Source organism: Saccostrea cucullata, unplaced genomic scaffold (genome assembly GCF_032062105.1).
Source record: "Saccostrea cucullata isolate Sc308-1 unplaced genomic scaffold, CSIRO_AGI_Scuc_v1 ctg4505, whole genome shotgun sequence".
In the NCBI taxonomy this organism is placed as follows: domain Eukaryota; kingdom Metazoa; phylum Mollusca; class Bivalvia; order Ostreida; family Ostreidae; genus Saccostrea; species Saccostrea cuccullata.
Genome location: NW_026935772.1, coordinates 19,701 through 45,897, shown reverse-complemented (window position 1 = coordinate 45,897; position 26,197 = coordinate 19,701). Strand labels below are relative to the sequence as shown.

At 32.4% G+C, this 26,197-nt stretch overlaps 2 protein-coding genes across 6 annotated transcripts; one reads left to right on the top strand and one right to left on the bottom strand.

Annotated features, from left to right (window-relative positions):
- The first annotated feature begins 279 nt into the window (after positions 1-279).
- Positions 280-20,581, top strand: LOC134243751 (uncharacterized). 5 transcript variants are annotated; one of them, XM_062725995.1, is made up of 12 exons: positions 1,525-1,610; positions 1,744-1,805; positions 2,791-2,870; positions 9,702-9,773; positions 10,618-10,651; positions 10,735-10,931; positions 11,237-11,592; positions 13,831-13,977; positions 14,403-14,612; positions 15,670-15,776; positions 18,137-18,278; positions 19,684-20,581. In XM_062725995.1, the coding sequence occupies exons 1-12, from the start codon at positions 1,590-1,592 to the stop codon at positions 19,720-19,722; spliced, it is 1,467 nt and encodes a 488-aa protein (XP_062581979.1). In that variant the 5' UTR covers positions 1,525-1,589; the 3' UTR covers positions 19,723-20,581. The 5 variants fall into 5 exon arrangements, with proteins under 5 accessions (XP_062581977.1, XP_062581979.1, XP_062581975.1 ...); XM_062725991.1 differs by having other exon boundaries at positions 18,395-20,453; XM_062725996.1 differs by having other exon boundaries at positions 19,680-19,752.
- A 316-nt stretch (positions 20,582-20,897) lies between these two features.
- Positions 20,898-24,923, bottom strand: LOC134243750 (toll-like receptor 4). Its single transcript, XM_062725990.1, has 2 exons — positions 24,814-24,923; positions 20,898-23,332 (listed from the first exon to the last, which is right to left on the bottom strand). Exon 2 carries the CDS (start codon positions 23,329-23,331, stop codon positions 21,049-21,051), a length of 2,283 nt encoding a protein of 760 aa, XP_062581974.1. The 5' UTR covers position 23,332; positions 24,814-24,923; the 3' UTR covers positions 20,898-21,048.
- Positions 24,924-26,197: the final 1,274 nt, after the last annotated feature.

Below are 26,197 nucleotides of genomic sequence, written 5' to 3'. Positions count from 1 at the left end.
CGACATTGCGAATATTTCTCGCTGCGACCCGGTACTTAAAGTCTGTCTATTTACAACAGATTGAAAAAGGCCTTATCGCGAAAATTAAACGCCACTTACTAGTTAACTAGTTTTCCCCGGTAAATTGCGCAATAAAATCGTCGCGAATATGTTTGTTAACAGATCATGTATGTCTCTCTTGTTGAATTGATCCAAAAGAAATCGTAATCGAATGACAAGATCAGTTAAGCGTGACCAAACATTGAAGTAGATTGTCAAGTGTTTTCAAATCTAGTATGACCAAAACCGCCTTGGCATTTAAATTTCAATGGAGCGTTTTCTCTAAATAAAGAAAACCTGTTATAAGTAGTTTGGCGTCACTGTGAATGGAAGTGGTTCTCCTCCTAATTTTACTTAAAATGTTGCTTCATTAGATCAAATCGTCCTTGAAAGACAGTGTATCTGTGTGAAAACAATCGTCTCACGAGTGAAGGAGGCATATTTTAATTTCTTGGTGAAGTTTAAAGTAAAAGGAGGTGAGACTATTTGGTATGTTTACTTTGTCAATATCGATTTTATGTAACAGCTACGTTCACCAGAAATTATTTACATGCATTTACTCCAGGCAAAACTGATTTCCATACTGATTTCAATGAAGGTATTGTTTTGTCTTTAGAAACATATTATGACAAAACGCCGTTTAATGATATTTCTATCATTTAGCTTTAGCGTTGCAATTCAACGCTTAATGTAAGAAATTATTGCATTAATAGATGACATTCTCAACCGCTTGTACTAAATCATCATTAAATGAAAGAAATATATTATTAAGCGTTTAAGAATATCAAATATAATGCCGTTTTTATAACATTATGCATTGCCATTGAACGCTTTCAGTTATTCTACAAAACTTGCACAATTTAATTTGTTTATGTCGCTTAAAAACTTACCGTTATTATATCTTGGGAGTATTAATTTAAAGATCCGTTTCAACACTAAGCCTTAACATACACATGGTCTTGTTAATATTTACCGATGTGTATTTATATGTATAATTCACCTGCATTCAAAGGTAATACGAAATGATTAAGCAATAAATTTAACATAACCTTAAAATCAATAAAATATTGAGATTGCTCATAGAACTTTACGTTAAAAGATTCGCAGATATAACTTTTTAATTAGAGAATTATTTTGTTCATTTCACTTATGAGGATGATGCATCTAAGGATGCACAATACCAGTTTAACTTTTGATGCTATATTTTCCAGACGAGTGACCAATTAAAATATTTAGAACAGGTTTATTCAGAGTAACTTTAAGTCCTATGTTGACCAAACGTATGTTATAAGGCTTACTTCAAATGCTGGATCTGATCTACATTATTCAGATGAGGGACCATAATTAAGTTTGTGTAGTTGATTCTTTTATACATGTAAGTAGCTATTTGCCATGTCTTGATCAAACTTGCATGGATGATACATGGAAGGATGTACGCAACTTCGGATGCTGGATTTGACATACATTTTTCAGATGAGTAAACAGGTTCATTTGTTTCTAGAAATTACATAGCAGAATCCTGCATGGAATATGCATCAAGGGATTTCTAGATGGAGCTTAAAACCTCTATAGTTGAATTTTATTTTTGAATAGTTTAACACATTTTGTAAAATAAGTACAAAGCTTCTTTTTTACCGGAAGTTTACTTTTGAGTAATGGCCTTGTTCTGAGAGATTTATCGACGTTTTTTTTTTTTTAATTCAGTGTACTTGTGGCAGGTTAACCAATAAAGATGGCGACTGCAAGTGGAGGATCCCCTTGTGTAGGTATGTCACGTTATAAATATACTTCTAAACAAATATTTTTTTATTTATTTTTGATGCACGATAACTGTATGTACCAGTAATACTGTTAACATGGAAATTTTGCTGACGTTCTTATTTTAATGCATTTTTATTATATTGACATTTTTCTTAACTTATAGAAATTTCCACTTATTAAACTTTACATCATATATAAAGTGTAAAACGAGAATATGTTGTGCATTACTATTTTTTGGCGCACGTGCACTGTTGGATTTCTAAATATTCTTGTCTGTGAACAATGCATAAGTACATGTTAACTGCAACGCGCGATTACATAATGTCGTCGTGTCGCTTTATTTATGTATACACACTCGCACTGTAAGATCGATCGAAAAGATGTCTGCCAAATAATGGAATTGTTGTTAAACGTTACTTATCAAAATCGGGCTTCTTACTGTATCAATCATCTATCGCCGAGAGGTGATGAATTCGATCAAACATAATGATTGACCTAGCAGGCAATATCTGCAATATTATGTTTACCAATTATCCAACATGTCAAAGTTATATTACTTCCCTTCGATCTATGCATTGTTCCAATATAGTATTTGAAAGTGCATAAATATTAATGGCAACATCTCAGGCTTCGGGGTTACCAACCTATAAAACATTTCGGAGATTGGTCTCACGTAAGCTGAGATTCTAGAAAAATCTTAGATATATTTCTGTTGTCATATGCGGCCTTTCTTCGAAAAATGCAAGGATCTGTTAAATCAGTGCTTGAATTTACCTTTTATTCAGTTGTTTATCCATTTTAAGGTGTATCTATCGCCGAAAAAACAGATCACCTACAGTGTACATGTACTTCCTTCGTCTTTTATTTGCTGTTTTGCGTGATTCAACAGAGAGGATTTCAATACGACGTTCGCGACAATGAATGTTTATTTAACCCTCGTAAATATATTTCTACAGAGGTAAAACATAAAAACATATCAAAACTTTGTAGTCTTGGATCGTCTGTCATCATAAACACACAAAAACATACCCGAGGCATCACTTCAGCCATCGTGACGTTACATGATGCAGGTAGGCAGATCAAGGCAATATTTTTCTGACCGATTGATAATAAATATTTTTCTTGTTTTTTTTTTTTTGTTTTTGTTTTGTTTTTGTTTTTTGTTTTTTTTTTTTTGGTTATAGATATTAATTCTCCATGGCAAAAACAGTGTTTGAGTTATAAGGACGTTATGTATTTAGAATAAATGTAAGTGATTTTTTTTTCTAGTAGATCGAAAATAAATAAATGAATTTTTATAAATATTAATTAATTAAAACCTCGATATATAATACTATAGCTGTATTTCTCACATATTGTAATAATTATTGGGAGTGTTCCATAATTGTGGATAAATGCTATAAAATGAACAGCGAACATATCCAGGGGCAGGTATAAACGCATGCTTGGTTTTAAGGATTATTTTTTCGCGAAATTATACAGGAATGTTCAGTTCTTAACCCCCTCCCCTTGAAGGAAGAAAACCGGCTAAAAATTCAAACTAAGCGCATGCATACAGAAGAGACAATAACACATCGCATTATTTTTCTATGATCTCCGATGACGAAATATCGATCTCGTAAAGTCTTTAAATTTATTATTTTTTTTTTAGATAAAAAAAAAATAAACAACGAATATGTATATTGCACGACTTGACCAAAAGTCATAGTTACATTGGAAACCCAATACATATCGGATTCAAATAATCGATAGCCCTAATGAACATACGAAACTGATTAATCTTTCAAAAGTTTCACTGCGTATAAAGATGTAACACTTTTAAACTACGCGTGCGATCATATGTTTTTTTTTATTTTAAAAGATATTCATTCGTGCATCTTGTTGTGATTAATACACGTACATGTATATCAGAGTGGTCATAAATGAAGCTTATTCTTATAAATGAAAAAAAAAACGATCAAGAATTTAATTACAACGAATTGTTCATCTTTTTAAGGTCTTCCGTCTTCAGCGAAAGACCTTACTGTTATTCTTAGGTTTCTTTTCCACTATTTAGGTCTTTCCACCTTTCTGTGGAAAGACCTATTGATTTTCTTCTGTTTATTATTATTAGGTCTTTCCAGCTTTCTCTGGAAAGACCTATTGATATTCTTCTGTTTCTTTTTTTCCTTTTTCTTTATTATTTTTCCGCCGTGTGATTTTTTGTTTCAAGATTTATCGAAAAGACTTTGAGTCGATAAGAATGTACCTCGTAAAAGATTTTCGCAGTTGACCCTGTGTATATGAACTTTGACAACTATCGGAGTTACGACCCCTTTCGCAATAAAAGCTTGTTATCGCTACTCCTCCGAAACCGTAAACCGCAGAGATTCCAAACCTTTATTAATGTCTACGACTGATTTAGTAGATTCTTCATTCACACATTGCGAAAGGATTCGTAAACTCCTATAAGGAATTATTGCCCCTGAATGTTTGCGATGTTTACGAATATCAAGAACTTTTCTTAAACGACAAGTTGTAGAGACATGGGACCAACTGAAAAAGATTCATTGACCTTTGACCTTAAAATCTAGGTCAAGGTCAAAGGTCAAGGTCATTCAAGATATGTAAAATTAAGCATTTTTATAGCTCTTTTGTTCATCACCAAATTGTAAACATCTTTGCATCTTTAGTATGTACTCTTAAAACCATTTCAGAGATTCCATGCTTGTCCCCTAAGATTGACCCCTCTAAAAGTTTGTGCCCCTTTCAGTGTAAACCCTTGTTATCGCTACTCCTCCGAAACCGTAAACCGTAGAGGTGCAAAACCTTCAACAATGTCTGCGACTAATTTAGTACACTTTTCATTCCATAAGTGCGCAAGAATTCGTAAACCATTTTAAGTTGATATTGACCCTGACACTTTCTCATGTTTACGAAGAACTGAAAACTTTCTTTAAGACAAGTCGTAAAGACATGTGGACAATGCATGGGATCTCTAGACCTTTGGCCTTGAGGATAAGGTCAAGGTCAAAGGTCAAGGTCATTGGGAAAATATCAAAATTGCTTATATACGGGTTTTTTTCAGGGGGGGGTGTTAAAATGACCTTGAACTTTGACCTTGACCCTAACTCAGATTTATTTCAATTTTATTTAGATTTAATATAAAATCGAATGAATCTGGAAAATAGCGAATTTTTCCTATCAGATAAATTTCCACGCTCTGTGTGACACAGTTTTCTTCCATGAAATGCATGTTTTAAGTTTAATTGATGCTGATAACTATTAATTTAATCTAAACAGAGATGAATATTCAATCTTACCTATGAGTTCACCATATGTGTCAAAACAAACGCGCCTATATTTTCATTTCATTGTAAACACAGTGCCGACATGGAAGTTCGAATGCATCATAAGTTCTGTATGATTAGCTCAATTTATTCAAAGTATAAACAAACTCAAATGAATTGTTTTTACAGGAAATCGGCATTTTCATTATACACCAATCGTGTTTCTCAGAACTATTCATTATTCTCGACTTTGTGCCACAAACAAATACACGTGTTTCTGAAGCGTAGATCTGAGGGTCCCGAGTTCGAATCCTGCTTGGAGGACTTTTTTTCTTTTCTTGCATTTTTCCTCTTTTTTTTAACTCAAATGACACGGAAACACTTAAAAAGCTGGAAAGACCTCTTATTGTTCTGTGAACAATAAGTCTCCTAGTTATTCTTCTTCTTCTTATTTTTCTTCCGCTGATTTTTTGTTTCGACATTTATCGAAAAGACTTTTTGTTCATCGTAAAGGTCATTAAAAGTTAGGAACAAATATGACCCAACGCATATGAACTATGACCGCTTTCGAAGTTATTGCCCCTTTCGCAAGAAATGCTTGTTATCGCTACTCCTCCGAAACCATAAACCATAGAAGAATGAAACCTTCACCAATGTCTTCGACTACTTGAGGGGACTCTGGAATCTATTCATTGCGAAAGTATTCGGTGACCCCTTCAATGAGTTATAGCCCCTGAAAGTTTTTGAATTTTAAAAATAATTAAATATTTTCAAAACGAGAAGTCGTAGCAACATGGGACTAACTGCATAAGATTCATTGACCTTTGATCTTAAAATTTATGTAAAGGTCAAAGGTCAAGGTCATTCCAAAATTGAGAAATTAAGCTCTTTTTATATCTTTTTTCGTCTTTTAACATATACAAACTGTCTTAGCATCATTATTATGCACTTTTAAAACTATTTTGAAGATTTAAATCGTATGCCTTAAAATTGACCCTATTAAAAGTTATTGCCCTTTGTGCGAAAAACCTTGTTATTGCTACTACTTCAAAACCGTAAACCGCAGGGACATGAAACCTTCACTAATGTTTTCAACTCCTTGAGGAGACTCTGGAATTTATTATTGCGAAAATATTTGGTGACCTCTTCAATGAGTTATTGCCCCTGAAAATCTTTGAATTGTACAAATAATTAAAAATTTTCAAAATGAGAAGTCGTAAAGACATGGGACTAATTGCATAAGATTCATTGACCTCTGTTAATAAAATTCATGTAAAGGTCAAAGGTCAAAGTCATTCAAAAATTGAGAAATTAAGCTCTTTTTATATCTTTTTTGTCTTTTAATATATACTTAATGTCTTTGCAACATTAATATGTACTTTTAAACCTATTTCAAAGATTTCATTCTTGTCCCTTAAGATTGACCCTATTAAAAGTTATTGCCCCTTTTGCGAAAAACCTTGTAATTGCTATTGCTCTGAAAAAGTAAATCGTAAAGACATGAAACCTTCACTTATGTCTTAAGGGACTTTGGGCACAACTTTTATGTTCAAGTGCGAAAGGATCTGGTGACTCATTGAATGAGTTACTGCCCTTTAATTCTTTTGTGCTTACCATTTAACCTTATTACTTTAAAAATATACGTCATAGAGACGTGGGGTTAATTACAATGTGACCCTTGACCTTTGACCTTGAATATACCTTGAAGGTCAAAGGTCAAGGTCACCTCCAAATTTTAACCTTTTTTATTTTTCTTTTAAGCCATTCCTGGTTTCTTTTTGATGAAATTTAATTTTAAAGAGATAAATATTACATGAAATTGAAATTCAAAGAAGGTGGAAAGACCTCTTATTGTTCTGTGAACAATAAGTATCCTAGTTTTATTATTGTTTTTTTTTTGTCTTACCGATTTTGTGCACGCGATTTCTCGGAAACGACTCGATCGATTTTCATGAAACTTTCAGGACTGATAGAACATCAAATAAAGCTGATATATAATTTTTTGCTTTGATGACGTCACTTCCAGTTTTGAGATTTCCGCGATTTAGTGATTTTCAGAGGATCACTTTGTCCAGCAGTTTTCTCAAAAGTGCATTTAGACAGAGACGTAAGATTTTCAGCGATGATAGAGCATCATGTGCTGATGTGAAACACACCTCTCGTTTTCTCCGGAAGTGCAGCACGTCGGCGCCCGCTATGGCTCGAAAAAAGTCTTATCGCGAATTTAGAAATTTTTGACATTTTTTCTGCAATATCTTTTTACATGTTAATATTTTGCAAAGACATGTAGAACAAAAATTCTAGAGAATGTAACGATCTTTCAAAGAATATCAACGATAAGGGGCTGGCCCCTTCAATTAAGGGCCAAGAGGGGCTGAAAGATTTTCCTTGATATTGCAAAAAGTATTGAGAATTTGTAATATGTATAAGAAGCAAACTTGTTCAAAATGTCAAGCCAAATCCATTGGTGTCGTCAAAATACGTCGGTCGTCGTCACTTCCGTTCAAACCGGAAGTAGTCAGAAAATGCGGATTTTGTCATTCTTGATACGTTTTTGGGTAACATCTGTCACTGGAAGCATAACATTCAATTTTCCGTCCGTCGTCGTCACTTCCAGTCAAACCGGAAGTAGCAAAAAAAGCTCATTTTTGCATTAATGTACATACATGTAGATTTGGAGGATTTAAACATTTTTTGGATGAATTTAGTCTTTTCTTTTTAAAAAAAAGTTAATTCCAGACAAACAGGACGGAAGACCTACTCGTTGTTTTGCAACTAGCTTTGCTCTAGTTCTTTTTTTTCTTCTACTTTCTAGACGCCAACTTTGAAGCCTCATATCGCACTCATTTCTCAATTGATTTCGCTCAAATTTTCAGAGGTACTAGAAGTTACTAAACTCTATCAGAATGCTGTCAAAAATTTCAAAAAGTCACTTCCGGTTTTGAGTTATTTCCCTTTAAACGAAAATTTATAGGCTTTAGTTTCCAGACAAAGGCTCCGAGATGGTTAAAGCTGCAGCAGAAATTCTACTGATTTTTGATAATAGAAGGATTGGTTTTTGTTTTTCGATTTCTGCATTCAAAATGGCGCTTTATAGGGGTCAAAAATTAGAACGCTTAAAAGAGCCAAAAATTACTCATATTTTGCTTTTTATCTTCTAAACTAAAAATATTTTGTTAAAATATAAAGAACATAATTTGTGCAGATTTAGAAGATCTTTCAAATGATATCTCGGAAAAAAGGGCTGGTCCCTAAAATTAAGGGCCAAGAGCGTCCAAAAGTATTTTATTTATATCTCAGAAAGTGTTGAGAATTTGGAATACGTCAAAGAAGCAAAGTTGTTCAAAATGTCAAGCTCAATCTATTGAGGTCGTCAAAGTACGTCCGGCGACGTCACTTCCGGTTAAACCGGAATTAGTAGGAAAACGCATATTTTGCCATTCTTGACAAGTTTTTGGGTAACATCTGTCACTGGGAGCATAAGAATTAAATTTCCGTCCGTCGTCGTCACTTCCGGTCAAACCGGAAGTAGCAATAAATTGCTGATTTTAGCATTAAGTAACATAGATTTAGAGGTTTAAACAATTTTAGGACGCTATTACTCATTTTTGTAAAAAATGAAAGTTACTTCCGGTCAAACAGGACGGAAGACCTTCTCCTTGCTTTACAACGAGCTTTGCTCTAGTTATATTTACATTTGCAAATGTTTTTCTTTATATAACACTACTGAAAGGAATGCGTATCTATAACTGTATAAATAAAGGTACGGGGTCAAGAGGTCATAGATGTGCGTATGGAAAATCGTTTGACGTAATTTCTCAGTGACGTCATAAAGGGTCGACGCGCGTTCAGTGGATTACATACTTGCCGTTGAGTTTGAAAAATAATGCATTTTACACGCTAAACGTCACAATCAGGCAAATATAAAGTATGAATAAGTCACAAATATAAATATAAGTAATAAGGTATCATTTTAAAACATCTATACTTTAATCTGTAAATTTTGAACATTTACCCCTTTCCCCGCATATATCGTTTCCCCGCAATCACTGATATTTTACTAACTTTCACAACTAAAATAAATCTTCATTTTAAAGGCAATTTCCTTTGGTTTATACTTGCAAAAGTCTCATTAATTAGAAAATTAATGATTTTATTCACATGTTACGTCAAATTATTTACGCTTAACATTAGAGAAACTTGTACGGCGCATGAAGTGCTTGCGGGGAAAAGGCAACGTCATATTTCTATGAAGTGAAATATTAAGTGTATGGTGCGTCAAAGTTCAGACAGTTGTAAAGAGTTAAATTGTAAATTTACACTTTGATCTTTAAAATTTACACTTTTATCTGTACATTTTATACTTAAATCCAAAACGTCTACTGAAACCTGCAAGGAAATCAGACAGAAATCAACATAAAGATAATCTCGCCGAGTGGTTCTGCCGTGCTATGACTTCTGACCTCAACTAAGTTCAAACAGAATTGAACATATTTTCTCTTCATTAGGATCATCTAAGAAAAAGTATTTGCTATTGTAAATATTTTAGTTTGCTTATACCATTAAAACGGAATGTCTTTAGTTCGTGTATTTAACATATTTCAAATAAATATTTATTATTTTCCATTGTAGATTCAGATATAGAAGTACCGGAATATGAAAACGTGGAAAAGGAAGAATCCAACAAAAAACAGCCTTTTTCAAGTAAAACATATCAATATATTACGTATAAGTGTATTTAACCCCTGTTTTAAATTTTACATTTTTTCCCCAAAAATTACAATATTTTGATTTTATTCAGCAACTATCTCATTAGTTTTAAATGGGAAAAAACAATGATATGATAATATAAAGTACTACATGTACATTATAAGCGGCGCTTTGTTACAACATAAAATGTAGTAACAACGCAAAATATAACAAACCGTGATAATTACATTTTAGGTTATTACGGTTTGCCTCGAAATCAATGCAATATAAAATAATGCAAAAAAGTAACAACACACATTTCAGGATTTTTACATTTTGCGATCAACACAAAATGCAATGACGTAAAATGTAATTGCATGTTTTTTTATTATTACGTTTGAAGTTAATACCTTTGTTGAGTTGTTACAGATTAGGCAAAAGGCAAAATTGCAAAATGTACACACATATTTTGGTCAGCCAAGTTGAGCATTATTTTCAGTTGAATAGTGGTTGAAGAAATGAAACGAAACAGAAAGAAAGCAAAAGAATAAATGTATGGTACATGTCATTCATATTTTATAATATATATTTATTTCATTAGGTACATGCTGATTGTAGAAATATTTATAGCATAGCTGTTGCAAATTAGAAAAGATGAGACGAAGGTGTTGTGTGTGTGTGTGTGTGGGTGGTGGTGGTGTTTATTTTGTTGACCACTGTTCTTTTGCTGATATAAAGTTAAATTGTTTAATTTTCTTTTATCATTATGTAAAAAAATACGTCAATATTCTGATATCAAACTAAATGCATTCAAATCCTTTATTTTATAGCTTTATTAACTTTTTTCTTCCTTTTATAGAGTGTGATGATGCACCAACAGCTGAAAAGTCCTGGTAAGTTACACATCAAAATGAACAAAACGTATTTTACTTAAAACTGGAATTTACAATTAACAATTCAAATCCGAATAATTTAGGTATTGTGATAAAGAAGTTTCAAAACAAGAGGATGCATTAGAAAATGTATTTGACGAAGTAAAGGAGCTCCTAGACATGGAAGAATTTGCAGAAGATCTGAGACATAAAGTATTTGAAATATATCCAGATTTCAAAACAGTATTGGACAAAAGACTCCTAGATCTGAAGCGAAGGGATTGCGGAATTGTTGTAGCTGGTAAAAATGAAATCAATGCTATCTAATTCTCACAATATCTCATTAAATCTATTGGACAGTGATGTCTTATCTGATTTCTGTTCGATTGATATACATGTATATTAAAACATTTTTGGGATCAAGTTGAAATTTGATGAAGATTCCATCTTTTTGCAACTATGGAGGCAAGTTTGACACTCTTTTGTGAAATATTGAATTCATAATACTTATTTGTGCCCTTAAAAGACTTATCAAAGTACATTTAGAAAATTTTGAATAACTTTAAACATTTTTATATTTAATATTATTACTACTATTTTTTACAGGCGACACCAGTTGTGGAAAATCAACATTAGTGAATTTGATGCTTGGAGACACAGTTTCTCCTTCCGATCTTTTCCAAACTACATCAAAGATAATTAAAATGAGAGGATCAGATAGGCTAGGGATTCAAGTTTTTGATGAATCATTAGATATGGTGGCAAAACACACATCATTAAAGTCAGTAGAACACTTAAGAAAACTAATGATAACATTGAGCTCTGAGTGTTATTCAAGTGACTCAGACAGCGAAGATGTTGACAGAAATTCAGCTTATGAAATAAAAGATGAAAACTGGGATGTTGAAAAAGCATGTCTGGGTAGAGAAATTGAAATATTCTTTCCATCTTCGTTGCTTAAGGTTAGCAAAATTATTTGTAAGTCATCTGACTAGGTAGTATGTTTTTAATCACAAATTTTTTCTTTTTCTTTTTTTTTTTTGAATTGTTCATTACCAAATTTTGTATACAGCAACATTTAATGTTTAATTTCCTCCACCTTCACTCTCGACCAAAATGTCAAAATTTTAAACGAGACTAATTTAAGGAAAACAGTATATTTCTTAAACACAACTGTAAATGTGCGAATATAAAATAGAGTTAAATTGTTTGCAAGTGGGGAAGGGCGAAAAGAGCATGAGGTGAAAATAATCTGATATACAATATTACCAAGTATTCCAATATTACAATTACATGTATCTCTTTTTGGTGTCAACCTTTTTAGTAACACTATCGTATAAAAATTGTGAAGTCAAACTTAATATAAGCGGATTTTTTTTTGCCCTCGCTCTCTTTAACTGAAAGTAAGGTAAATTAAGAAACCTATATATACTGCCCATCTGTGGTATTTTTATTCACCTGTTCGTCATAGTTTTTTAAGTTTATTCTATGAGTAACCACAATATGGACAACTACACATGCTTTTATTTTCTCAATGTCAAAAGAAATTCTCCTACTGTATAGAGAGTCTGTAAGTTGAGTCTGTCCGTCCATCTTTCCTCATTTTCTTTTTGCCATTTTAAATGAGTATAACACTTTAGTTCCTGAAAATATATCGTGGGAAACCTTTCACATTGAATAAAATGTTATATTGCAACTTTTTATGGCCTAAGAAAGAACCCTATTATAAGGTTTAATCTAAAAGGACAAACTTTCAGGTAAGACAATTCATACATTATCTCTGACTGTAACACTTGTTTTCAATTGATATCTCTAAAAGCCTTTGAGCATGTCAACTGAATTTTTTTGCACCCGAATCAATAGATCCGGGGCGTGTATTGTTTTCGTCCTTGCTCTCTGTTTGTCTGTTTATCTGTTCGTCTGTCTGTTTTCAACTTTATCCTTCGCAATAACTTATTAACCGTAAGAGATAGGGACTTCATATTTGATAAGCATACTCCATCACTAATAAAGCTCTTTTAAATGACACCTAGGACAATGACCTTGTGACCTTGTCTGTGTCACTTATATGCTAACTATAGCTTTTTCGAACTTTTTTGGCACCGGGCGCATATTGTTTCACAAACAGATCTTGTTTTTAATTGAAATGCACCTGACCTCAAGAAAACATAAAGATTGCGGTCAAAAGGTCAGGGTCAGAAGTTCAGATATTACATATTTGTTTTTAGATGATGGCTTTCTTCTCTTTATTTTTTTTCAACAAAAAATATATCATAAAATCCAGTCCTTCAAAGAATCTCCTGTTAAACTAAAGAAACAATATCAGAAACTAATGTTACATTTTTATTTTTATATGATAATTAAAAAAAAAAACATATCTTGATAGATATATTGGGGGGTTAATACTTAGCAACATACCGTATACCGTATTTACAGCCAATGGCGCTTAGAAAATTGCGAAAAAGGGGCTTATTATGGTTTTCTAGTTAAAATTTTTTGTCATATTTTTACTTCAAATACTCTTGTAAAATGAATTCAGAGAATGACAGTTAAATTTTCTAATTTACCAGTAAGTTATGACAATCCATCAAATTGTTCTATATGATTCATTTTCCATCAAGAAATTAGAGATTACTCAAAGAGAACAAATGTTGCAGGTAACTGTCACTTTCAGAAATGGAAAAAAATGATAATTTCGTTTTTAAAATCTTTCGCTTTCAGAAATACTTTACGAACGAGTAACCCATTAACCTTTTTTTCACTTTTCTTCAAATTATCGCGCAAATTCGAGGCAATTCCAGATGATTTTAATCACTGTACAAGGCACCCTTATTTCCAGTCAATTGAAAAAGGCCTAGGCGGGTAATATGGATTATGCGGTATACCTTATTTTTGATGAGTAGTCAGAAATAAAACATTTTGATGTTGATTTTATTGCAAAGGAATAAATGCAATGATACTGTTTTCCACGATATTGCCAGTCCCTTTTCGATCTAAAACAGATATAATCCTCTTTACATGTATTTGTATTAAAACAATACATTTTTTTCTTTTCCTATTTGTTTTGTGTTTTATTGATTAACAATGCGGAAGCATTTGACTAACGTAATGTGTATTTCAATGTAAAAATATTTGATTTATTATGAAATGAATACATCAATTTAACATAACAGAGTATATTTCAAAATACGCTTTTGCAGGGAAATATCATGCTTGTTGACACACCTGGATGTGGAAATTCTATACACGGCAACTTTAAATCATTACTCTTTGAGTATTTACCAAATGCGGTTTCCTTTATTTTCGTTCTTGATGTCAACAGAGCAGGTGGACTGGAAAATGATAGGGTAAGTATCAGATAAGAATGTGATTCTTGCTGTCTTCAAACAAATCTTACTAAAGTAAACTTTAGTTTTCTATTAAAAGTAAATATGATTTAATTAATACTGAAAGTTAAATATAGAATATTTCTTTTAGATTCAGGTCCTTAATTACACTGTAATATATCTTAGAAATGCATAAATGAAGTAAACTGTGGAAATTAAATGGGATGTACATGTACTATAATAATAATAAACTTTTTTGTTCAAAATAACGAAAACTGTATATAAGACTTGTAAAAAAATAAAGTATAAATTGATATTCAAAGTTAACTTGCTTTCATTGATATCAACAAAACCTTTATTGCAAACTCTGTGGGTAAACTTTAGTTATAGAACTATGCTCTCGTCCGAGTTTGCATGATTTAATTAGTTTACTTCTATCTCAACAGATGGTTGAACTATTCGCATATTTACAAAACAACGAAGACATGCTCAGTTTTGAAGCAAGAGATGCCATTTTTGTCTTGAACAAAATTGATAGTATTAGACCTCAAACGGAAAAATACATTGAAAAGTGCACGAGAAAAATAAAGGAAAATATAACAACCATATGGCCAGATGTTCAATTGGACCATATTTTTTGCATGTCGACTGGAGAGGTATGCATAAATTGTCTGAAAAGTCAAATGTTTAGAAAAGGTATTCAATTCTTGATATTCTTCTTCAAATCAAAGAATAAACGGGTAGCATTAGGAAACAAATACAAGTATAATGCTTTAAAACTAAGACAAGCTATGGATGATTTGATTAAAACTCTTTACATACTACATAATTGTGACACAGCATACACTTAGTCTTCATGTCAACAAAATCTAACGTTAACGTTACCTTTTCCCACAAGCTCTTATTTAATAGCACGGTACAAGTTTCTCCTCGAATTGAGCGTAAATAATTATGACATAATATTAAAATAAGATTATAACTTTTCTTATTTCCTGATATTTTAGCAAGTATAAAAAAGATGGGAATTGTCGTTAAATCGAGAATCAAATTTCCTTTTGAAAGTAGGTGAGAAATGCCTGATTGAAGGGAAGGGGTAAATGCGTGATTTTTCGTTAGAAATAGGAAATGGTATATGCATAAAAATGCGTGACTACGGGGAAGGGGTTTGTAATGCATAGATGAAAGAAAATTTATTCATGATAATTTAAGACATTTACCAGATGCAATATTTGAATACTCTGAATTTGAATGGGCAAAAAGAACAATGTTTATTCTTACCTGTCTTTGGGGACGCTTTGAATCTCATGAAATCACACATTTCGTATTCTTGATAAGTTGAGAGCAATTACAGTAAACCAACTGTTATTCGCGACGACTTTATTTTGCGAATTACCTGCAGTAAACTATTTTGCGATGAAGCCTTTGTGGAACTGTTTTTAATAGAAAAAGAGACTTTAAGGACTAGTTCACGGCGAGAAATATTCGCAATGACAAGGCTTACGCGAATCTCGCGAAAATTTCTAGCACGAGAATAAAAGTCGGTTTACAGTAATAAAATGAATGAAAATAAAACTTGGAGATCATTTATTTTCTTTTTTGCAAGAAAATGTGTCTCAAGTAACATTTTGGAAAGTGTGCATTAAACCTTTATTTAATATAAAAATTTAATATCGTATTTCTAAAAAAGGTTAACATACATTGATGTCTTTTTAGATAAAAGTTGGAGGTGAAAAATACCCCGAAGAATATAGAAAATTCGAAAAAGTACTGCAGGAAATTATTCAAAGAAACGAAAACAAGAGAATGAAGATACACTTAAGGTATTTCTTTTTCTAAGAGTATGCGTTTTTCATATAGAACGTTAATTCTGTTTGCAATTTAGAGTACTGGTATCTACCTTCTTTCAAAATTAAAGAGTAAAGCAATATAAACACTTATGTGTATAATCAGAATTTTTTTTTATAATTTCGCAAATGGCCAATGACCAGGTACATTACAGTACATGCACCACGCTAAAATCTTACAATTTTTAAATGACAATGAAATAAAATTATGCTACAATTCTTCCGTAACATAAACAATGTGAACAATTATTGGGGAATTTATTAATGAATTAGTTTTTGATTTATAAACTAGTTGATATAAGAGTACATTTATTAAAGAAAAAAAAACGCAAAATTCTATACTCAATTATTGAATTGTAATTTTTTTTTGTTTTGCTTGTCTTTACCAGGCCGATTAATGTGTATAAAATGGTATCTACCCCCGCAATTTCAATTGCCTTTGGACAGAAAATCAATGCATGCTTTTTGAGTACACGTAATACGATCAATATTACACATCAATGAGCGTGCTGGTCTACAATGACCCTAATTTCAATCTATGTAATGCACAAAAAAAAGATGAATTAAATGTGCATAAATTTCTTTCAGGATTTAAAATTTTTGAACGTAGTCTGAGGGATCCATTCTGGTAATTTACAGATGTACACTCAAACAAATAAAACACTTAAAACTGATTTAATACATGTAGAGCTAGAGAAATTAACTATAATAAATGGACATCTCACTAAAAATAATCATGACTGAAAAATAATACGTGGCAAAAGTAACAGCATTTTTTTAATAGTCCCAATACTTAAGGAGATGCCTTAAGGGTATCCGGATAATATGGAAATCGGCCATGCTCTATTATGGTATATTTAAAACTAATTATTGTAAGAAATAATCAATTCCAGTTTAATTTACAGTATAAAAAATACATACGTATCAATCAAAAAATAAAGAAATTGAATTTTTAATATACCAGATAATTGGGAATAAATAGTCATGTTCAGTGTGATTCATACATGTAGCTGTGAAAGCCTTCTTCTTTTAATAAATATTATTTCAAATTGTTTCTATGCTCGTACTGTTCATAAATGATCTTTGCATACATGTACGGATTCCTGGCATACTACTCAGAATCAATTTCAGCTGCCTTTTATTGTACCATTGTTTATTGGAAATTTCATTTCTGAGTTAGTTCCGCCCGTGAAATAAATACACCCACCCACTCTTACTGCTGGAACTGCTTTCTTGGACTGCTGGGACTGCTGTGGGACCGCTGGGACTGCTGGGACTGCCGTGAGACTGCTTTGAGACCACTTTGGGACTGCTGTGGGACTGCTCTGGGGTCAATATATATCCCGCTGACTGTGTCAATAAATAAGACCTGAACCCTGACAGATGAGCGATTGTCTCTTTATACACGCCCCACTTTTACAAAAGAAAACTACATATAGTATTTGTGCATTATTTTTTTCCCATAAAAATCGCTTATAGATGAAATATGAAATTCACTACCGGCTACACTATATCATGTCCTCAAAATGGAAACTTGTCAGTACTAGATCTCAGAAACGATGAAATATTAAGACAAGAAACTAAGAAAGCGAAACCATTTAGGATAAAACCGTAAGTCGTCACTTCTTGTGCGTGTATTAAAGAAAACCAATATTTCAAAGCTTTTCTTTCTTTTAAAAAAGTATTATATTGGCTGTATCTTAATTGCAGATTCGAAATGTTTTGGTCATATCGGAAGCAAAAAAAAAAAAAAAAAAAAAAAAACCTTCCGTTTATAAAGGAAGATGTATGAATGGAGGTTTAAATATTATCAACTTCATAGTAGATAGGCTCTTGAAATGATTTTTATATGTGTAATTGAGACTGTAAAGAAGTAGAGTGAAATCAGACATCTTAGTAAAATTAATCTTCGGTCCAATAAAATGGGATTTTTTTTCCCTTTAATTCACTAATATCAATGAAAGCAGTGAGATGGTTTTATTTAATCTTAATCGAAACTCAAAACCGAAATGCAACTTTTAATTTCATATTTTGATATCAAATACCATACATTAAAAATTAAACGTTATTTCAAAGTGGCTGTGATACCATTAATGCAATAAACAGCAACAAAAACAAAATGAGCATCTGCATTCAATTAGCATTTGGATCAGCTCAGCATTTTGAACTAGATATTTTTTGAATAAGTAGGAAGAATTGTTATACCCTTTTATTAATATGTTTGATGAAGTATTCTGGCATTCTGTTCTTCTTTAACAATAACTTAATTTCAACTCACTGGCTTTCCTTTTTTTCTGTTCTGAAAGCTAAATGGGAAAATGTGTTTTCTTCAATAGTTTTCTGGCACAATTGGTTAAATCTATCCAGCTAATCATTGAACCTCGATATCAGCAAAGTGAAACCAGTGTAGAGGAGAAAAGAGTGTTTGTACAAGGGGAGATGAAGAAACATGAAAGATTGATCAAACTCTGCAAAGAGGTATGTTCTTAATTTCACTACGATTTGCTTATGTTTAAGAAGTGTAAGATTAAATTTTACTTTTCATATAATTTGTTACGCAGAGTTTTCTTTTGCATTATGCATTTTGTTTTTAGAAACAAGACTTGTACCTAAGCAAAATCTACATACACATATCGCATTTAAGCAAAACAACATTTGAGTACATGCAAACAGAAGGATTTATGCACAGAATATTAAACGAAGGTGGACAACAACTCATGACCTGTAACAGATTACAAGTACGAAAAAAAATCGCTGAAATAGTGGAGGTACTATCAAGAGAAATTATAGCCCGAGAAGTTAAAAAAATCAACAATAGTGAACTTAACAATAGCATGCTTAAAGATTTCAAGGAAATTCATGAACTAATGCACGGCTTGCAAGACAGAGTAACTGGTCTGGATGATGCAGACAACATAAACAGAAGAATGCCTTTTGCATTAAAGTGTGCTTTCTACACCATTGGACTAACTCTTGGAGCGTATGCCATCTATGAGAACCCATTACGTCTACCATTTGTGGTCTCGGCTGTTGCTACATTTATAAGTTGCAATAGTTACATCGTGGTTAATGCTGCAAAATCAATTAACATTCCATTTGAGAGGTTCATACAATCAAGTATTGAAGATATGCTTGCAGGTTTTGACATTGATACAGTTCGTGCAATGCTAGAAGAAACCATTGGGGACCAGCTCCGAAAACTGAATAGAAGAATTTTTCAAGAGATTCTTCCAGGAGAAATAAAAAAGATGAAAATTGCCATTGAAGGACTTGAACTTGAGCAGAACGATTTGCTTAAAAGGCACGGAGATCTAAATAAACTGAAGAGAAAACTAACCCAAATAGTAGACCACACAAATGACTGTTACAGTCTAATATATAAAGATTAGATAATGTAATATCCTCTCATACAGACAGTTTATATTTCATTGATATAATTCTGTTAAAAAGATGCACTGCTGTGTAATGTGTCTTTTTGTGATTACTACTCACGTTGATTTTTTTATCAATACTAAATACATCATAAATCAAGAATAACAGCAGTCCCGTTTGAAGTAATTTTATTTGTAAGTTCTATTGTCAATACAATAATTTTGTCAGTAATTACAATTTATCAATGAGTCGTTTTTCATAAAAACTGTTTCTCAATTATATATACTTTGAATTGACCAGGCACATATCATCAGGGCTGCCCCTCTCCCCCACACTTTTTGCCAAGCAAAACATTTTACTTTTAAATTGTTCATTGGAAGGCCGATTTGCTAAACTTAGGGTAAAATAAGGGTGATGTAGCACATAAAGAATAAAATTTGGTACTAAAAGAATTTTAGGATTGAACAATCTCCTTTTCTTTTTTCTTCCTTTTTTGGCTTGTTTCAGGTAGGTTGAAATGTTTTTCTGTGGTTGGCCCCCTTTCTTTTAAAAAACGACGCTACGTCACTGTTTGAATCGGATCTTCCGGAGGGTGTGACCAGTCGGCAGGGGATGTTAACTCCTCCATGGCACCTTTTACCAAATCTGATGTTTTGGAGGTCTGTGTTTGCTCTTTTTCTATTTTGTATTCTATTGACTTCTGATCTTAAATCCAGTTCGTTATCTCCATATGTTTCATCTTAAATATTATCAAAGCGCATCATTTTCAAATAATTGCGTTTTAACAAGGAAAATCTAGCATATAACTGTTACGAAAATCAGAATTTACAGTATTACAAAACATTTTTGTCCGATGACTTATAAAGTTTGGTACACCCTATATAGAAATATTGAGAGATACACTGCTTTCTTTGCGTTTCTCATAGAGTGTTTTCACTATCATACGTTTAACAATCTGATCTGTGCACAAAGATGACGCATAATAAATTTTCCGAATTCAGTGACAAACACAGTTATCTCAGATGTAATTATATAAAATAAGTCTTTGGTAGTTCATAAGCTTTATTTGAAGTTTGGTCGCGGTGACATATGCCAATTTGGAAGTGGCTGTCAGGTCATTTTCCCAACAATCACCATAAATTTGGCGACCCCAAGTGGGATAAATATTATGCACTTGGTAAAGTTCTCGAGTGGACGACGCCACGCAATATGGATACAATGGGACAATTTCCCATGAAAAATGTAATCAATGTCAAATGATTGGGCAAATATCCCATCAACAATGTCTTTTTATCAAATCAGTAAAATGTGATTGAATGGGCCATTACCCCATTAAAATGTATTCTAATGCAATTGTTAAGTTAAACACGTTTTGAATAGTGTTTGAAGCAGTAAACCGAGCATTTACAAAAGAGAGAGCTTTTCATTGTGACGTCATAATAGAGCTTGGAAAACACAATGTCCCGTGACGTATTTGATATAAAAAAAAACTCAGCGAAAAAAGACGTAAATAACAAACAAAATGCAAAGATTACGCATCGCCGGGAAAACTCAGTTTGCGACCGTTAAATCAGCATGAACGGTCGCAAATACATGTACCAAATAAGAAGATAGTTATTACCCAAATGAACGTTAAGGTACTCCGATCCTCAGGCTCTGAAAATCAGGAGAAAGCGAGAAATATAACCTCATTGGCGTCATTGTAATTGATAAAAATAGCAAATGTTTAGCCGTGACTTTTCTTTATTTATCATTGTAAATGATACAAACAAAGCGTATATTCCTTGAATAATGATCACTCAGACTTTTTGCAATAACATACCCATAAGCCAAAACTTCCCTTCTTTAATAATGATAAATTAGAATTTCAACAATCTTATCCATCAACCATTATATCTGCTGATCGAAATTCATTGTCATGAAATTTGAAAGTATCTCCAAGTTTGGATCGAAAGGCTGTTACTTCATCTTTATCTCCGCCCTCTGGAAATTCTATATAAGATTTTGAGTCAATCAAATCCATGAATGAAAATGGTAATTTCTTCATGGCGGCTTTCTCTAATGCCACCAGAAACAAAACGTTTTCTCCATTTCTTGAATAAATGGCTTCCATGCGTGCCATGTTAAGCTCAAACATGCACCAGTACGACTGTAAAAAATGTGAAGTGATGACACAGACTGTTTTTCTGCTGTGATGAATAGCGTTCGTGATATTATCTGCTATTCCTGTTCCTGGGATAAAATCACGATGATGTATACATAACCGCAAGTTGAATTCTTTTTCCAAACGTTTGACGAGTTCAATAACGAAAATTCTGTCTTTGTCCGCATAAGAGACGAATGCATCAAAATAATACTGATCTTCCAATGCATCTGGTCTTGGAACATTATGTTTATATTTTTCCCTCGCCACGTAATACATATATCTAAGTTTCCATCGATATCTATAAAGAATACGACTAATGGTAATCGTTAAGAGGACGATTATCAATGACGTCATAATGACGATGACCAGAGTATACGATGAACACTGTTTCTCCATCAGTTGAAGTAATTCAACATTAGAGAATTGAATTACTGAGGAATTTGAAAAAGTACACAAATAATCATCAATGTTAAGAAAAACAATATTCTTTGATATGGTCACCCATTTCATGAATTCTAGATTTTCACAGGTGCATCTTAATTTGTTGCTCTTTAAATTCACATAGAGACGATTTTCCTGTGCTACTACGTCTAATATGTCTCTAGTTTCCTTATCCATGGTGGATATCTGGTTATTGGATAGGTCTAGGTGAGTCAAACGAGTCATATGACTGATAGGTACTGTAAACTCGCTCAGAGAATTATAACTCAGATTAAGAATTTCTAGTTGTTTCAAATTCCGAAATATTTTGGTAGGAAGTCGTACGATTCTGTTTCGGGTAAGGTTTAACGAGTTCAAGTTACGAAGATTTTGAAATATTTCACCGTTAATGTCGTTTTCCAAATTTTCACCAAGAGCATTATGGGAAAGATCAAGGTAAGACAAGTTTCTGAAATCTTCGAAAAATCTTGGTGAGATATAGCTACAAAAATTGTTGGAAAGGTCCGCATAAACCACACTTTGTATGCCTGTGATGGGGCCATTCATTTGATAGATGATATTGTTCTGCAAGTATACTTTTGACAATGCAGATTTTGTAACAGAAGTAAAGGCGAAGTCTTGAAGAGTCATTTTATACAAATTGTCATGAAAATAAAAAGTTTTTAACTTAGGTGGCATGTAGATAGTTATGTTTTTAGGTCTCATTAAAGATGAATACCGTCTATTGTATGAAACCAAATTCCCATTCTGGTTCTCTGACAAAGTGGTACAAACTGGCCTGGTATCATTGCAGCCTATGAAAAAATCTTTTACTTGTACTTGATGAAACGAGGATTGGAAACTTACATTCATCGTCACCAAGTTGTTCATATCACCGAACTCTGCAATATATAATCCAAAACTGAGTACATTATTGGCCAGATTTATAAGCTTCAGCGACTTGGGTAGCTCAGACAGAACGCCAAGCTCGAGACTGTTGATTCGATTAGATGCCAAGTTTAGCTCCTCTAAATGTGTATGTTTAAGATATGCAGTGTGATATTTTTTAACTATGTAACTAACTCCATATGTGCACTGCAATTTCTCAAAATTCAAAACTCGAATGGATGTAGAATTTCTTAAATCACTCGAAATGTTGGCCACAACCTCCAAAGTCAGTTCCTGATTACCGGAAATATCAAGATGCACTAAATTTGAAGAGTCTTTGAAGGAACCTAGTTCAATCGACAGAAGTGAATTTTCCGAAATGCTTAAATTCCTCAGATATTTATATTTTGTTAATGATTGTTGATCGATGTCTTTAAGCTGATTCCCCGATATATCCAAGTAAACAATGTTAACAGGAAGGCTGGCGGGAAAAGTAGAAAGTTCATTGTTAGCGAGACTTACTCCTATGACGTCACTCTGAAATGATGGCGCAGTTCTGAGGTCTAGATTTTCACATTTGGCCCATAATTGTCCATTTACTCTAAAACATACACATTGTTTATTCGACGAACAGCTCGACGCGCTTATTTCTATTATTGTCATGACAATGAGGTAGACTCTCAATTGAAATGCTGAACTTTCCATTCTACAAAAAGATGGAAAATATCTATGAGGTTTATTTTGGAGTTTGCTCCACCTTTCATATTTTTAGATAACAAGAAAAACATTATCGAGCGTCAATATGCGACACAACCCTAATACATATTAAATATTTCAAGTCAAAGGTACACATTCTTTAAAATCATTATATTACAGTTTCAAAGTCGATGTTTTAAAGTTAACTTCATTAATAAATGATATAATGTTTCATCCTTAGGATTGATGCTAGATTTTAGAAAGTAATCAAAAAAAAAATATATCAGATGCTTCAATAGGAAAACAGTCGAACAGATGAAAAACACCATTATTATCTTGCGCTTTATGGTCATGTTAATGTACAGAAAAAAAAAACAGAAATCACCTGCGCTGTTTCTGCGTCTAACCAAAGGCAAATGACTGTTTAAAAAGGAACGGACACAGAGACAGCTGCATTTGACGAAAAATCATCGAAAACTATTTGGAACTGCCATAATCTTTCAGCCAAGGGCATATCATAATCTTGTAAAATTGTTTTTTAAGCTGGTAAAATTAAATCAAATTCAACCTATAAATAACTTTAAAAATATATTTTGTTACCTCGCTACAAAATTTTGCAATATATATTATAATATGACATTAATTTGTGCGAAAAACGAGTTAAAAAATACGCGAAGCTGTATGTAAAAAAAATCATTTTTCAGTTTAAACATAAAAAGCGTTTACAATACATGTATTTATTGATTTAAATATTACAAACATATATGCTAAATAAAATCATATATAAATTTGTGTATATATTCAAAAGTGTACTATTCAAACTTATTCAGCTTAGATTTTAAAAATCAAAAAGTATCTGAAATGTATACTTACATACAATTTTTTTTTGTTTTCAAACAAGGATGTTAAATCTAAAAAAAAACTTAATGATATAGATAATGCCCATTTATAGTAATTAAGGGTTTCTTTTGAAAAAAAAAACAAGTTCTGGGTTTTCAATTTAAAATACAAAACACTTTTAAAACATGAAAGGTTTGCAACCCTGTACATGAATGTAAATGATAAACCAATCAGACTTTTCCATATTGATTCATTTCTTCAAAACAAATTATGCATGTCTCTGAAGTCGAATGTAACTATTCGTGATAAGGACTCTCTTCTTTTAATAGAACTCCTATGGTTTTCCCAAGATATATTTTTTTCAGAAAATGAACTTCCCGATTACATGTACGTACCTATATAAATTTTCATTAAATTCACAATGAGGTTTTCAACTTCTAATTTCTTCATGAAATGTTAAGCGACTTTTGTTCTTGTTTTGAAGTATATATGACTACATGATTTAAGTTATGCGAACAGAATACATTTTTAAAAATAAATCACTTCATGACATTTCAATCCCTGTTACATATACACGTACAACGCTAGCATACTGAATAATATAATCATTCTGCTCCACAAATGTTAAGTATTGTAACTTGAGACTCTTACCTGTCAATATACACAGACCGTTAAAACTTCCTGGTTTTCTGGCCGTAGGTTATAAGTCTCCTGATGGTCACCTGGTGGAAATACACACATTCTGTAAGATAAACTACTTCCATTTAAATCCCCCAGTATATTTACATTTTCAAGGCTGTGAAAGGATTTAATGTTAAAAGGTCAATGGCAGATTTATAGCTAGATTACTTATAAACTACTTTATGTGTATCCAATTTTTTCTATATCTTTTTATGTTATAAATTATGATTAGTCTAGCGTTGGATACAGTTGGTTTTGAAAAGTAGATAATTAATTCATCTTCCACCTCTAAAATTAAATAGGAAGAATTAAAACATTTTCGTTCCCAGTTTCTATTGTTATGCCTGTTTTGATTTATTCGCATGTGAGTTAAGGCCAGTTCTATGAATCAGTGTAAAGAAATAAAGGATTTCTCATCATGATACCATTGTCATTTTTTTTATTCAATTGACCAGAAACAAAAGAAATTATTTATTTACTATGAAGTACTCGATGTCTACTTTTACTACACATCTTTACTTATGACGTCACGGGTCACCTGACGTCACCTTGCTTAGATGAATGAAACAGACTTTCCAAGCAAAAAATAGACTGGCGCAAGGGCATACTGGATATAAAAAAGCTATATCTTGGCACTGTCATTTTCAGATAGCTTTGCTTTAACACACCTTTGCTGCGCAAATCATTGTTTCCGTTTCTAAATATATATAATTCGGACATAAACACGTATAACAACACAAAAATCATGGACTTTTCTCGAATACTTTCCTACAGTTAGTTAATCTTGCGACTGTCAACATTTGCGCAGCATTTCCCATATACAGCATTAAACAGACTATCAATTAATGTCCACTTTTTAAACTTTTAGTTAGGGTATGCCCTTGCGCCATCCCGTTTTATTTCTGCTATCCGAGATTTTTCACCTCCCACGAACAATACAAACGCACTAATGATCTGGATCAAGGGAAACAGGGGAAGTAATAAATGCGGGAAATTTAAACAAGATTTCGTATATCGACAAAAAAAAAGCAATCAAGATCTACTTTATTTGAATAAACATTATCTTTTTTTGCTTAGAAAATAGGTTTCACTTCATTATCTCTTTATTTACTGGACAAATGAACTCTTCACAGTTCCCACTAAGTAAGCCTTTCATTAGTTTCATCGTAAGATGTTACTCTCCAAGCAAAAATCACTTTCTTTCACAAATTACCACTAGTTTACTAAATCCTTTAAACTGTCAATATTTCTTCATTCTATACTGCAGTATATCAAAGTTGATATTCAGCTGACTTAATAAAGCTGCAGTCAGACCCCATTTCTTACTAAATATACACATAATATAACGCACAAA

What these genes read in the sequence shown, in the direction of transcription:
- LOC134243751 (XM_062725991.1), top strand. Translation starts at nt 1,590, where the DNA reads ATGGAGCTTAAAACCTCTATA. An exon ending in TGGAGCTTAAAACCTCTATA is followed by an intron (nt 1,611 to 1,743) that starts GTTGAATTTTAT and finishes TTTTTAATTCAG; the next exon opens with TGTACTTGTGGCAGGTTAAC. An exon ending in CAAAAAACAGCCTTTTTCAA is followed by an intron (nt 9,774 to 10,617) that starts GTAAAACATATC and finishes TTCCTTTTATAG; the next exon opens with AGTGTGATGATGCACCAACA.
- LOC134243750 (XM_062725990.1), bottom strand. Translation starts at nt 23,331, where the DNA reads ATGGAAAGTTCAGCATTTCAATTGAGAGTCTACCTCATTGTCATGACA.